At 36.4% G+C, this 14,838-nt stretch overlaps 1 protein-coding gene across 3 annotated transcripts in view; it reads left to right on the forward strand.

Annotated features, from left to right (window-relative positions):
• The window catches only part of si:ch211-1e14.1 (UPF0606 protein KIAA1549), a 61,047-nt gene that overhangs the window by 28,000 nt on the left and 18,209 nt on the right, over positions 1 to 14,838 (forward strand). For all 3 annotated transcript variants that reach the window (XM_051869749.1, XM_051869752.1, XM_051869750.1), the window contains exons 4-11: positions 99 to 187; positions 889 to 1,057; positions 1,174 to 1,304; positions 2,135 to 2,324; positions 2,637 to 2,696; positions 4,132 to 4,277; positions 7,023 to 7,200; positions 9,642 to 9,826. In XM_051869749.1, coding sequence (XP_051725709.1) covers positions 99 to 187; positions 889 to 1,057; positions 1,174 to 1,304; positions 2,135 to 2,324; positions 2,637 to 2,696; positions 4,132 to 4,277; positions 7,023 to 7,200; positions 9,642 to 9,826 — 1,148 coding nt within the window. The remainder of the gene's footprint in view (positions 1 to 98; positions 188 to 888; positions 1,058 to 1,173; positions 1,305 to 2,134; positions 2,325 to 2,636; positions 2,697 to 4,131; positions 4,278 to 7,022; positions 7,201 to 9,641; positions 9,827 to 14,838) is intronic.

The following is a 14,838-nucleotide window of genomic DNA, read 5'->3' on the forward strand; positions in this document are numbered from 1 at the left end:
TTTGCAACTATGCAAGCTTACTTTTATTTTATTTTAATTTTCTTTTTATATTTAAGGCTCCAAGAATAGCATGAAGCATGATATTTGCTCTGTTGTAGGGTTTCCTCCGGGGTCCACTGTTGGATATGCTAAAGCCAAAGTCAGAGAGATTCTCAAAGCAGAGTACAACCGCTCAGTGGAGCTACAGGTACTGTGGACATGTGATCAATAGGTCTATAGGTCTCTTTTTTTTGCTTGTCTTTTTGATTTCAAGCAGTAACAGCAAATACCTTAATTATAGATGCAATTTTCATTAATTATGAGTGTCGAATATTTGTGCTTTTAAAAATGTATTATTTTTTTCAATGGAAAGATGTAAAAATGTTACCAGGAAAAAAATGTTGTGCCAATTTCCATGGAAGTGTTTTTTTTTTCTGTTGAACACGCAGGATGAAACATAAGTATGAAATTTAGGTGTTTTTCACCAGCAATTTCTCAAGAAATCCCTATTGAAATGATCAAGAAAAGTAGCTTCTATTATTCAGACTGAGGAAGCTGATTATAATTTAGGCTTCATTTGTTTAAGCCTTTGTTTCTTTTAAAAATGTAGAATAATAGGGATTGTTTAACCTGCTTACTCTTGGTTTGAATCACAGAAACTTTAAATATGTTTTGTAATCCAGTGGAGCATATAGATAAAATCTTCCCTTCCTGTTTTATCTCTTGGGTCCTCGTGAACAGACAACACCTAATTTTGCTCAATGGGAACAAACTGGTTCTTTGAAACTCCCTGCATTCAAACAATGCAAAATCAGCCTAGACTTTTGGCTGTGCTTAAAAAGGATGTGAAATTGATATGTACATATCCTTGACATTTAATATTCATAATAATCTCTTCATGTGTTATAGGTAGTAAAAGCTCCACCAGATTTTGTGTTTCGTGCTGTGTCTGGTACAGTGGTTTACACTGCCATATCAGTCATCAATGCCTTGAGAATCTCTGCTCGGACCACCAGCTCCTTTATGAGCGTGTCACCGATCAGTCCTGTACCAGGCCTGCAGTACCATGTACACACAGGTACACTGCAGTGCAAACTACATACACTCCATCTCTGGCCATTTATATTTTGTTGCATGTCAAGATGTCATGAATTTTACCAAACATTTTCACTAAAGTTTTTTTGTGTTTTGCAGTACTTCAGTTTGTACCCAGCCACATAGATGTGCGTATGTGTACCTTCAGTGAGCAGACAGAGAAGGGTCTGATCACAGCCTTAGCTGAAGTCCGCCGACGCTCACAGGAGTCCACAAACTTCACCGTAAATGTAAGTTGACTGCTTTACCCAGTTAACAGTATTAAGAGCTTAACTGAGTTTAAAACACCAATATCCTGACACTGAACCCCTTCAAATCCTCTTAATTCTATTTCATTCTGATTTTCTTAAATTACTTCTTTATATAGCAGTTGTGTATGATGCTAATGCAATGTAGCCAAATTTTAGAGTAGAGATTGCTATTTTTATTCTGGAACAAGCAAATTTTTGATGTTGGCAAAAAGGAGCATGCTTTTAACTTATGTGATGTGAATTCAAGGCTTGATTGCCTTCAGTGCAGTGGGATGACATCATCTCCAACTGTTTGCTCTGATTGGATAAGGAAAGAGCATGCTCAATTCATACGTTGTCAAGGCAACAAAACTAATGGCTCTTATTCATTTCACTCAGTAACGTTCAGAAATTGTATGAGCCTTTTAAATAGATCAGTGACTGTGATTGAAGAGACTTGTGAGCTTTCATGTATAAAATGTTTTATATCTACTATTTTAGTAACTAAATTATTTAATTGTTTTATATATTTATTTTAATTATGTATTTCATAAATTATTTATAGGTAATTTAAAATAATAATATAATTTATATATATTATTTATATAATATATATATATTTTTTTTTTTAGTAGCTCACATTTTACATTGGATGCTTGATTGATGAAAACCTGGATACTTTTGGTCTTTAAAATTGCACAGAAATATGTCTTCTGGATGTTTTTTTGCACAGTAATTTTTAAAATCTCTTTCTGGAGAATGAGTCATTCGAATGTCTAATTGCTTTAGTTTCAGATAATTTTATCTTAGATACTGAATTTTTTTTGTAGATTTTAAACATCACACTGAGTCCTGTGGGCATGGCGGCACAACAGCAGAAGGTTCCAGTGGAGATCACCTTTGCGGTGCGTGATATCCGTGGGTATGTGCCAGGGACAGAGGTGAGCGCTCTGCTTCGACAACTTAACATGGTTGAGTACAGCTACTACCTGGGCTTCCCTGTACGCCAGATTGCAGAACGTAAGTAAACACACTCATTACTGTTCGATTACATAAATACACTCACAAAACAACTTATATATAACATAAATGTCATGATTAAGGTGGTCATGCTGGGTTTTATAACACTGTAGTTGGTTAGACAGTGGGCACCCACCAGTTTAGCAAAAGTGCTCTATCAGCGTGGCCCTGTCTACTGGTATTTCAGCCTATAAAACATATTGACCAACTTCAACCAGCTAGAAAGCAGCTTCAATGAGGTGTGAATTTTATGGATTTATGGAATTTTATTTGTTCATATTTGATGTTTTTTTTTCTTCTCTTCACCATTAGCTTTCCACTACCCTGAGCTGAACACAACCCAACTGCTGCGTTCTTCATGGGTTAGAACAGGTACTGGCCTGCTGATGTTAAGCTTAACACACTGGTTTTCCAAAATACACTACCGTTCAGTGTGTGTGTGTGTGTGTGTGTGTGTGTGTGAGAGATCAGTGCTGGCAAAATGAATCAGAATGCACAGGCTAATTTCAAGCTACAGGCAAAACAAGTGAAAATGTAAATTTTGGTCGAAATTGAGCTTTTCACAAAAATGAGTTCATTAAGCCCTCGTCTAGCGATCCCAATGCTCCAACTAGTAGTTAAACATCTAAAAGTATCTTTATTTGTATGTTTTCTGAGAGGAGTACCTTTCCTTTGTCCATTAAAAAACGCATTTTTTCTCAGCTCGCTTCTCGACCACTGGCGCTTCCTCTCAGCACAAGTTTGGTGTTGTTGTAAAGCGCAGCATTCTAACTTTGTGAATATTCATAGCAAGTCAGTTTCATTAATGTTAATCAAACAATTGTGGAATCATGAAAAAAAAAAGCTGAATATATATATTTTTCCTTTAAATATGGGTTTTAACTTGGTTTGTGCCAAATTTGGTGGTATTACCAGGGATTTTAAGGTATGGTTGCTAGGTTATTTTGTTTTGGAACCTTCAAAAAACTTTAATTAGATTTTTCTCAAAATTCACTATGCTGACTCTATCAACTTCAAACAGATATAGCTCAGTCATTTTTTGTCAGAGTCCAACAAATTATACATCATTTTGAAGGTTTTTTTTTTAATTTGCTCATTGCGACATATACAGTTGCAAGAAAAAGTATGTGAACCACTTGCAGAATTTGTGAAAATGTGAAAATTTTTAACAAAATAAGAGAGATCATACAAAATGCATGTTATTTTTCATTTAGTACTGTCCTGAGTAAGATATTTTACATAAAAGATGTTTACATGTAATCCATAAGACAAAAAATAGCTGAATTTATTAAAATTACCCCATTCAAAAGAGCCACCCCCCGGCTCTTAATGCATTGTGTTTCCTTCTGGAGCATCAGTGAATGTTTGAACCTTTTTTTATTAGTTGTGTTTGATCAGCACAACTTTTTTTCATCAATGATAATAATAAGAAATGTTTTTTTGAGCACCAAAACGACATATTAGAATGATTTCTGAAGGATCATGTGACACTGAAGACTGGAGTAATAATGCTGAAAATTCAGTTTTGCATCACAGGAATAAATTACATTTTACAACATATTAAAATAGAAAACAATTGCAATACAAATTTAAATACTATTTCACAATATTATTGTTTTACTGTATTTTTTGATCAAATAAGGGTTGTTTTTGAAATCATTAAGAGTTGTTTTTGAAAATAAACCAACCCCAACTTTTGAACAGTTGTGTAATGTTACTATACTATCAAATAACCAGTCTATTTTTAAGACAGAAATGAGCAATTGTAGTGCCATAATGACATTACATATTGTTTGTGTGTGTTCAGTGTTGTTGGGAGTGTTGGACCACCGCGCGAGTGACAAGATCTTCCAGGCTACGATTGAGAGGAGACTGGCTCTGTTGCTGGGCGATGCATTGGGCACAGGGCGTCGCTTTAAGAGAGCAACAAGTGTGGGAAACAACAGTGTGCAGGTTTGTAAATCATCTGTGTTATGTGGCCTTATTCTATTCATGCTTTCCATGCATGAGCTCATTGGATTCATTTATAGAGCTCTTCCTGTGTGCATGTCTAATGCCTCTCTGGATTCTTAATCAATCTCTGTCTTTGTGGCACATCCCCACACCTGCTCTCCCTCCGCGCATCATCATTCAGGGACAAGGGGTATCCATGGCAACACTCTCCTATTCATCCTTGGCCTGCAGAGCCACTCAAAAAACAACCATTTCACCCCGTCGGCTGTCGGCGCGTCTTACTCCAGCTGCAGTCTCAGATAAATTATTGAACACAGCTTGCAGACAGCTAGAGTGATTCTTAAAGCATTAATTGCTTGTTCTGCCTACATAGAGAAGATTTTTTTTGTTTCATAGAGACCCGTTTGCAGACTAGACCTTATGGTTTCCAAATGACTTGTTGATAATGACAAGTCATAGTCCATTAATGACCGCTAATTAGCTAAGAAGGAATGGAGCTGTGTTAATGATGCTCAGACAGTGATGTCATTTCTAATTTTAGAGAGGTGACGAATTTTGGATTATCTTGCAAGCACTCTTAAAGTGAATGTAGGTTGATGACAATCTGCAAAGCTTGGATGTTATTATGACATTGTGTGGTCATCCTCTGTGCTCTTTCTGATAATGCACCCTGAGGGAGCAACACTTTCAAAATGAGCTTTTAACATCCCTGGCCAGTGAGAGTTCACTACTCAGGGCTCTTAATGTAGGTCGAGCTCAGGTGAAGCACACACATTGCCACTCTCTCTTTCCACCCCAATAACCATGGAGACTAGAAACATATTAGACTCATCTTTTAGACCCTCAGTCTCTCTGAAAGCCTTGTTGGGTTTTTGTCGAAAAGACATTTAAATTTTAAGAAGATAATTGTAGCATATTCAGAGTTCTGATTCTTATGTTTGTATGTGAGGAACAATTTGCATTTGCTTATATATTATTAAATTTCTGAGTTAAAGGAAAAATGTACCCAAAAAGAGCAATTCTGTCAGTTCAAAGCTGTATGACTTACTTTCTTCTATGGAACTTAAAAGGTGAAGTTCAGAAGAAAAGCCCAGGCATTATTTTTAATTAAATGTAAGCGAATGCAAATTGGGGCTGTTAAGCTTCAAAATGGCACCATAAAAGTAATATAAAGTTGGTCTATGCTAGTGGTATTTTAGTATTATTTATAGTATTGATTAATATTTTAGATTAGCTTTAATTTTTTTATTTTCAGTTTCATTTTAATTTTAGCTGAAGTTCTAGCCATCCAAGGAACTTTGCTGCCGTACCATGGGTGCAGCAGGCGCAGTGATATTACGCAGCGCCTGTGACCCGCTGCTTGCACAGGGAGCGTGCCTTGCAACCATGGAGACATTTGTGAGAGACGCTGCGTAATATCATTGAGCCTGCTGCACCCATGGTACGGCAGCAAAGTTCCATGGTAAGGCAGCAAAGTTCCTTGATTATTACGCTGGAATGAGAGTATAGTTCCTAGCCATATCAGCCTAGAAAATCGTAACTTTTCATTTTCCGTCGGTCTTAGTACACGATGTAACTACAGAAGAGTCAAGTTTTAAATAGGAAAAATATCGAAACTCTTTGGTCATTTTTGAGCGAGATGCTAACAGTCTAATCAGATTCAATGAACTATGCTAAGCTATGCTAAAAGTGGTACCGCCAGACCCGGAGATCGGCTGAATGGATTCGAAAACGGTAAAACTCAACTGTTTAACTCTGGGGGAGTTGGAAAATGAGCCCATTTTCAAAAAAAGTGGAGTGTTCCTTTAATAAAGGCCTTCTGAAGCGAAGTGATGAGTTTTTTAAGAAAAATTTCCATATTTAAACTTTATAAACTAAAATAACTAGCTTCCAGCGGACGACCGTATGCATACTGCGCAAGTCGACTTACACCACAAGAGTGACACCTGTCATAATGTATGAAGTAGGATGTAGGAGTATCGTAAGCTTAGACGCCTCTCGTGGTTTAAACAAATAGGGCTGTTCAACAATCTCAAGCTCCTCTTCTCTTATATCAAAATCCTCCAACATTTCTCTTTAGAACTTCTCGTTTTAGACTTCTAATTCGTGACCGGTGTTTTGTTTTGCTCTATCCTCTGTGCTTCCACGTTCGTCATTGCGTCATGCGTTGGGTCATAGTTCACTCTTCCGCCACAAATCAATACGAACGGCCATCTGCTGGAAGCTAGTAATTATAGTTTAAAAAGTTTTAAATATGGATATTTTTTTGGGGCTTCAAAATCTCAAGCGCCATTCACTGCCATTATAAAGCTTGGAAGAGCCAGGATATTTTTAAATAGATATCTCAGATTGTGTTCGTCTGAAAGAAGATAGTCATATACATCTAGGATGGCTTGAGGGTGAGTAAATCATGGGATAATTTTCATTTTTGGGTGAACTATCCCTTTAAATGATTCCATTCACAAAATAAGACTGAATGATTCTTTCAAATTGGACTTTGAGATCTATCTATCAATCTATCTATCTATCTATCTAATCAAAATGTAAAATTAACACAATGTTCTCTATAAACTCCTACACAAAGAGTCTTGAGTATGTTTTGCAATATGTTGTTGTTTTTAAAGCTAGTCAAATGTTTGGATTGAATTGTTTCAGAAGCTGAATGACAAGAATTTTGCATCTGTGTGAATATTTTTGGTCTGAAGACATGACAGTGAATGAAATTAATTTCCTAACTTTGTTCAGATTGTACAGACCACTCGTCTTGTGGGCCCTGACAACCCTCTAGAAATTATCTACTTTGTGGAAGGAGCAAACGGACAGAGACTTCCCGCCGCAACCACAGCAAACATGCTCAACAGTCTTGACGTACAGCATGCAGCGATCATCATGGGATACCGCATCCAGGGAATATTAGCACAGCGTGAGCATTCAGACTTCTTTCAGAATTCTTTCAGTAGAAAAAAATCAGTGGGAGAGAAATTATATAACATAGTATTTGCAATAAACCAAAAGACAATAATGGTAAAAGACAATGATGAAGTGGTCATTTAAATGATTTTGATTGATGGTAACATAGCTGGTTTTTGTGGTAACATTCTTTATTTCTACTGCTCTAAAGTCAAAGACGAGAGTTCAAATAGCGTGACATCTCAAGAGAGCTCTGCCTTTTTATGTAACATTTATATGTGGCAGGCTTACAACTGCATCACCCACAGCATAAACACTAGATTCATTAGACTAAATTTAGTAGCTTCCTGTTGTGTAACATCTTAGACTTTTGAATTTTAGCATAAATCTTAATGGGCCTCCAATTACAGTGAATTCAAAAACAGAACCAACTTAAACTATGGATGTTTGCTGTTTAATGGATCCAGTACCATAAAATGTATGAAATTTTATATATCCATTTAATATATGGCTGATTTTAATGCAAATCATCTCTCGAACTGATGTTTGATATTTTGGTTATTTAATTGCTTTTACATTTAGATGATCTTTGCCATCATCTAACATTCATTTAAAGGATTTGTTCACCCAAAAATAAAAAATCATCATTTACTCACCCTCATGTTGTTTCAAAACCATAAGACTTTTGTTCATCTTCTGAACACAAATTAAGATATTTTTGATGAAATCTGAAATGAGGTTTGTTCTTGCTCGTCATAGCAAGTACAGTTAATTTCTGTTTATGTTTGCTGATCAATGTTTAGATGTAAATAAAAGTCTAAATTCAATCTGTTTATTATATAAAGTGATCGAATCTCTTCCTGAAAATTTTGAATAAATCTCTGGATTCATATGGATTACTTTTACAATCTCTTTATGAACTTTTTGAAGCATCAAAGTGGTAGTTGTGTAGACTGTCAATAGAGGGACAGAAATCTCTCAGATTTCATTAAAAATATATTCTTTTGTGTTCCGAAAATAAACCAAAGTCTTACAGGTTTGGAACGACATGAGGGTGAGTAAATAATGACACATTTTTCATTTTTGATTGAACTAACCCTTTAAATACACAAATAATTTAGTAACACCTGTTAAATGTAATCTTTAGCAAATCTCAAAATATACATCAATTATTATACTGTACTTTTTATAATTTTATAATTCCCAAATTCACTTGAAGCATGTAAAATTATTGATTTTAGTTTTTAATGTATTATTTTTAATTTATTTAGCTAGAAGTGTGTAAAATTTTAGTATTAGCCATTTATTGGTTATCAGCCACAACATAAAAAGTTTATTGGCTTATCTACAGTATATCGGCCAGAATTGTAGTATTGGTGCATCCCTACTTAAGGGGGAATCGTGTTTCCGATACTATTCAGATACCTTGTTATACACATGTCAACAGTTTAACTAAGAAGTTTCTCTTCAGACTGTTGCGCCACCATATGGAAGCCCATTTCTGCGACTAAATAAAAAAATAAAAACGATAATTGCGACTTTTTATCTCAAAATTCTGACTTTTTTTCTCACAATTGCAACTTATAAAGTCAGAATTGCGAGATATAAACTGTCAATTGCGTGATATAAAGTCACAATTATGACTTTTTTTCTCGCAATTATGACTTTTTTTCTCAAAATTGTGAGATATAAACTCACAATTGTGTGAAGCTATATCTTGCAATTCTGACTTTATATCACGCAATTGCGAGTTTATATCTCAGAATTGTGACTTTATATCATGTAATTGCGAGTTTATATCTCAGAATTGTGACTCGCAATTGTGAGATAAAAAGTCAGAATTGTGAGGAAAAAAGTCAGAATTGTGAGATATAAAGTAGCAATTGCGAGATAAAAAGTCAGAATTCTGAAATAAAAAGTCGCAATTACTGTTTTTATTTTTTCATTTAGTGGCGGAAACGGGCTTCCATACCACCATGATAGTAGTTGACCTAAAAGAGAAAAAGTACTGTAGAGGACAGTTTACGCCAATTCTGATGAAGCAGATTGCTGTGAATGTAGTCTGCACGTTTGTTACTGTAATATTTTTTCATAAGAAGACAGTAATTTATTTTTTATTTTAAAGAAGTTAATACTTTTATTCAGGAAGGACACATTAAATTGATTACAGTGTTACACAAGGTTTCAATTTCAAATGAATGCTGTTCTTTTAACCTTTCTATTCATCAAAGGACCCTGAAAAAAAATGTATCATGGTTATGATAGCCATTTTCAACTTTGATGATAATAAATGTTTCTTGAGCACCATATCAGCATATTAGAATGATTTCTGAAGGATCATGTGACACTGAAGACTGGAGTAATGATGCTGAAAATTCATCTTTGCATCACAGGAATAAATTACAATACATACCTTAGTCACTGACATTCTTGTTTACCCCTGTGTATGTTCAGCTGTGGAGAAACAGGCCTCACCTCCCTCAGACACAGAGAAGACCAACACGTGGATAATCGTAGGGGTGGTTGTCCCCGTGGTGGTGGTCGTCATTATAATAACTATCCTGTACTGGAAACTCTGCCGTACTGACAAACTGGAATTCCAGCCAGACACCATGAGCACCATCCAGCAAAGACAGAAGGTGAGAGAGAGAAAGGAAACGCTGTGTAATGATTTAAATGTAATAAAATGTATTCTGGGATATCCTCCTGAAATATCCCCAGAAATGTTTTGAACTAACTTTCTGCGCTAAGGTTCAACTGTAGGTCATGTCGTCATTTTGTTTTGTTTGATTTTATGTCCGCCATGTCTGCTGATGTGTCAGTGACATTGCTAATAAGTAAGTGGCTCCTGTGAGTCTGAGCTGCTTATCTCGTCTCTGATTTAAATGACTGTAGCCGGATACAAGCCAACTTTGAAAGATCAGAATTGGATACGTGAAGAAGTGTTTTTTAGTTGGCTGTCCACTACTCTACCTATTTATGCTCACAGTTATTCTTGGCATTGGGAAGGCTGATTCATTTAGCAATTGAGTTCGTTTAGACAGTTCATTTCAATGATCCGATTCAGTCATTCGTTGAGTCATAAGTCAAGAGTTCCCAGAAGTCGCTGCATCATTTTTTTAGTGAAATAAATGTTTATCTATTCTTTCTAATGTTTATCTCTATCTAATTTTTCCAGGTTTTTGTATGGGTTGTGTCTAGGCATGAGCTAAACATATTTTCAGAATTGACTAATGAGTGTGTTGTCCGAATAACTAGTCAGTCTTAAGGAATCCCTGTGTATGTAGGGTCCACCAAACTGTCTTGAAATGTGTTTTGAAAAGATTTTGTGTGTGTATGTGTGTGTGTGTGTGTGTGTGTGTATATATATAAAATTTAATTTATTATTTATTTTTTAATTATAAATTACTTTATTACACACACACACACACATATATATTCAGTATCTCACAAAAGTGAGTACACCCCTCACATTTCAGCAACCATTTTAGTATATCTTCTCAAGCGACAATACTATAGAAATGAAAATTGTATATATTTTAGAGTCAATGTGCTGCTTGTATTGTAGTACAGATTTACTGTCCTCTAAAAATAACTCAACATACAGCCATTATTTTCAAAATAACTTGCAACAAAAGTGAGTACACCCTAAGTGAATACGTCAAAACTGTGTCCAAAGTGTCAATATTTTGTGTGAGCAGCACTGTTATCTAGCGCTGCCTTGATCTTCCTGGGCATGGAATTCACCAGAGCTGCACAGGTTGTTGCTGTGATCCTCTTCCACTCCTCCATAATGACATTGTGGAGCTGCTGGATGTTAGACACATGGCGCTTCTCCACCTTCCGCTTGAGGATGCCCCACAGGTGCTCAATAGGGTTCAGGTCTGGAGACATACTTGGCCACTCCATCACCTTCAGCTTCCTCAGCAAGGCAGTTGTTATCTTGGCGGTGTGTTTGGGGTTGTTATCATGTTGGAAAACTTCCGTTCAGCCCAGTTTCTGAAGGGATGGCATCATGTTCTGCTTTAGAATGTCACAGTAAATGTTGGAATCCATGTTTCCCTCAATGAAGAGCAGTTCCCCAGTCCCAGCAGCACTCATGCAGCCCCAGACTATAATGCTACCACCACCATGCTTGACTGTAGGCAAGACACAATTTTCTTGGTCCTCCTCACCAGGGCGTCGCCACACATGCTGGACACCAAACAAGTTTATCTTAGTCTCATCAGACCACAGGACATGGTTCCAGTAATTCATGGTCTTGGACAGGTTGTCTTCAGCAAACTGTTTGCGGGCTTTCTTGTGAGCCAGCTTCAGAAGAGGCTTCTTTCTGGGACGACAGCCATGCAAACCAAATTGCTGCAGTGTGCGGCTTATGGTCTGAGCACTGACAAGCTGACTTTCTGCTTCTGATACCTCTAAAGCAATGCTGGCAGCACTCGTGCGTCTGTTTTTTTTTTTTTTTGCTGTTATCACTTAGGGTGACTCACTTTTGTTGCCAGCTATTTAGACAATAATGGCTGTATATTAAGTTATTTTCAGAAGACAGTAAATCTGTACTCCTACACAAGCAGCACATTGACTACTCTAAAATATATACAAGTTTAATTTCTATAGTATTGTCGCTTGAGAAGATATATATATATATATATATATATATATATATACAGACGTGGACAAAATTGTTGGTATCTTTGATAAATATGATCAAAGATGACTGTAAAAATAAATCTGCATTGTTTATCCTTTTGATCTTTAATTCATAAAATTGAGGGAAAAGAATTGAAAGTGGGGGGAAAATCACATTATGAAATAAATGTTTTTCTCCAAAACATGTTGGCCACAATTATTGGCACCCTTTTATTCAATACTTTTTGCAATCTCCTTTTGCCAAAATAACAGCTCTGAGTCTTCACCTATAATGCCTGATGAGTTTGGAGAACACCTGACAAGAGATCAGAAACCATTCCTTCATACAGAATCTCTCCAGATCCTTCAGATTCCCAGCCTCATGTTGGTGCTTCTTCTCTTCAGTTCAGTCCACTCATTTTCTTTAGGGTTCAGGTCAGGGGACTGGGATGGCCAAGGCAGAAGCTTCATTTTGTGCTCAGTGACACATTTTTGTGTTGGTTTTGATGTTTGTTTTGGATCATTGTCCCGATGGAAGATCCAACCACGGCCCATTATTGGATTTCTAGCAGAAGTGGTCAGGATTTTATTTTTTTATCTGTTGGTATTTGATAGAATCCATGATGCCATGTATCTGAACAAGATGTCCAGGACCTCCAGCAGAAAAATAGGCCCACAACATTAAAGATCCAGCAGTATATTTAACCGTGGGCATGGGGTACTTTTTATCCATGTGTGCACCAAACCCATCTGGTGGGTTTGCTGCCAAAAAGTTCTTTTTTTAGTTTCATCTGACCATAGAAGCCGGTCCTGTTTGAAGTTCCAGTCATGTCTGACAGCTGAATATGCTGGAGATTGTTTCTGGATGAGAGCAGAGGATTTTTCTAGAAACCCTCCCAAACAGCTTGTGGGGATGTAGGTGCTGTTTGATCATTTTTTTTTAGGCTTTCTGAGACTCAAGACTCAACTAATCTCTGCAATTCTCCAGCTGTGATCTTTGGAGAGTCTTTGTCCACTCAAACTTTCCTCCTCACCGCGCATTAGGACGATTTAGACACACATACTCTTCCAGGCAGATTTGTAACATCTTTAGTTGATTGGAACTTCTTAATTATTGCCCTGATAGTGAAAATGGGGATTTTCAATGCTTTAGATATTTTCTTACAGCCACTTTCTATTTTGTGAAGCTCAACAATCTCTTGCTGCACATCAGAACTATATTCTTTGGTTTTACTCATTGTGATGAATGATTTAGGGAATTTGGCCTTTGTGTTTACACATACTTGTACTCCTGTGGAACAGGAGGAAGTCATGGCTGGACAATTTCATGCTCATGATCACCCTGGTGTGCTAAAAAAATGTAAATGTGAATGGGAATATACTTCAGAGATATTTTACATAAAAAATTCTAGGGGTGCCAATAATTGTGGCCAATGTGTATTGGAGAAAAACATTTATTTCATAATGTGATTTTCCCCCCACTTTCAATTCTTTTCCTTCAATGAAAGGTTAGATTTTTGCAAATTTTATGAATTAAAGATAAAAAGGATAAACAATGCAGATTTATTTTTACAGTCATCTTTGATCATATTTATCAAGGGTACCAACAATTTTGTCCACATCTGTATGTGTGTGTGTGTGTGTGTTATATTGCTAATTTAAGTTAATTTCATCCTATTTAATCATCTTTAGAACACCACCGCTATGATCACACACATCATTACTTTGTCTTTGGCCATTGTGTCACATCCCATGCTGTTTTTCAATGCCCTGTCCTTAATATCATATGAATTCAGACATCACTAGTCATTCTAAATCTTGCTACTATAACCAGACTTGTCATGCACAAGCACACACACTTGCAGAGTCACAGCAGTAATGAAGTCTAACGCTCAGCTGGCTGTTTGGTTAATGCTCAGCAGTGATGTTCTTATCCAGAGCTGCGCCTGCTGATCCTCTCAGTCTGAACTCCTTGATTTAACTACACTCATCTGAGGATCACATAGTCATTACACACTCCATGTGTGCCCTTACTAGCACACTCACTACCCTCAAGAACTATCCCCACTCTCATTTACATTCTCACCAATGAACCTACTTAATCCTTCAATGGGGTTCTCTGGTTTATTCAGTTTACATTGTTAAATGGCCTGCTTCACACTTTATTTGTCATGCTCTTACTTAAATTGATACTTTGTGGATTTGAACAGACACAATATGGACAGTTTACCCAAAAATTACAATTCTGTCATCACTTGCTTACCATTAAGTCATTCCAAACCTGTTTGACTGACTGTGGAACAAAAGATATTTTGAAAAAAAAAAAAGTCTTTTGAAAAAATTTGAATTTTTTTTTTTTTTTGTAAATGATGACAGAATTTTAATTTTTAGGTTAAGTATACATTTAAGTTAGCATTTTTTTTTACAGGTGCAGTATGTTATATTTTGGTGACACTTTACAATAAGATTCAATTAGATATTAAGCATTATGAAATAAATACTTTTGCAGCATTTTATAGGTTTAATCTAGGTTCTAAAACATGTTTCTAATTGTTCTAATACATTTTTAACATTTAAACAATTTTTTTTTTTTTTTAAATCCACACTGTTTTGCTATTTGTGCTCATGCAAATGCATTGGAGCCCATTTAGAGCTTCTCTATCCCTCGTTTATCTACCACGCATTCATTCATATCTTAACACTCTCCCTCTCCCATGCTTGTGCAGTCCACCTCCTCATTACAGAAATCAATACCAGTAATCCAGAGATCAATGACTCCTGTCAAGAGCAAAGAGCTTTTAGATAGTAGTGATGAGGAGGAAGAGGAGGAGGAAGAAGAAGAAGAGGAAGGTGAAGAGGAGGAGGAGGAGGAAGAAGATGATGACGAGGAGGAAGAGGAAGAAAGGAGAGAGGAGAAGGTAGAGGCTAGTAGATGAGTCGTCATAGTTATACTGTAGACCAGGGATAGGCAACCTTCTGTCCTGCAGAGTTTAGCTCCAACCCTAATCAAACACATCTTTAG

The sequence above is a fragment of the Ctenopharyngodon idella genome, chromosome 18 (assembly GCF_019924925.1).
Source record: "Ctenopharyngodon idella isolate HZGC_01 chromosome 18, HZGC01, whole genome shotgun sequence".
Classification (NCBI taxonomy): domain Eukaryota; kingdom Metazoa; phylum Chordata; class Actinopteri; order Cypriniformes; family Xenocyprididae; genus Ctenopharyngodon; species Ctenopharyngodon idella.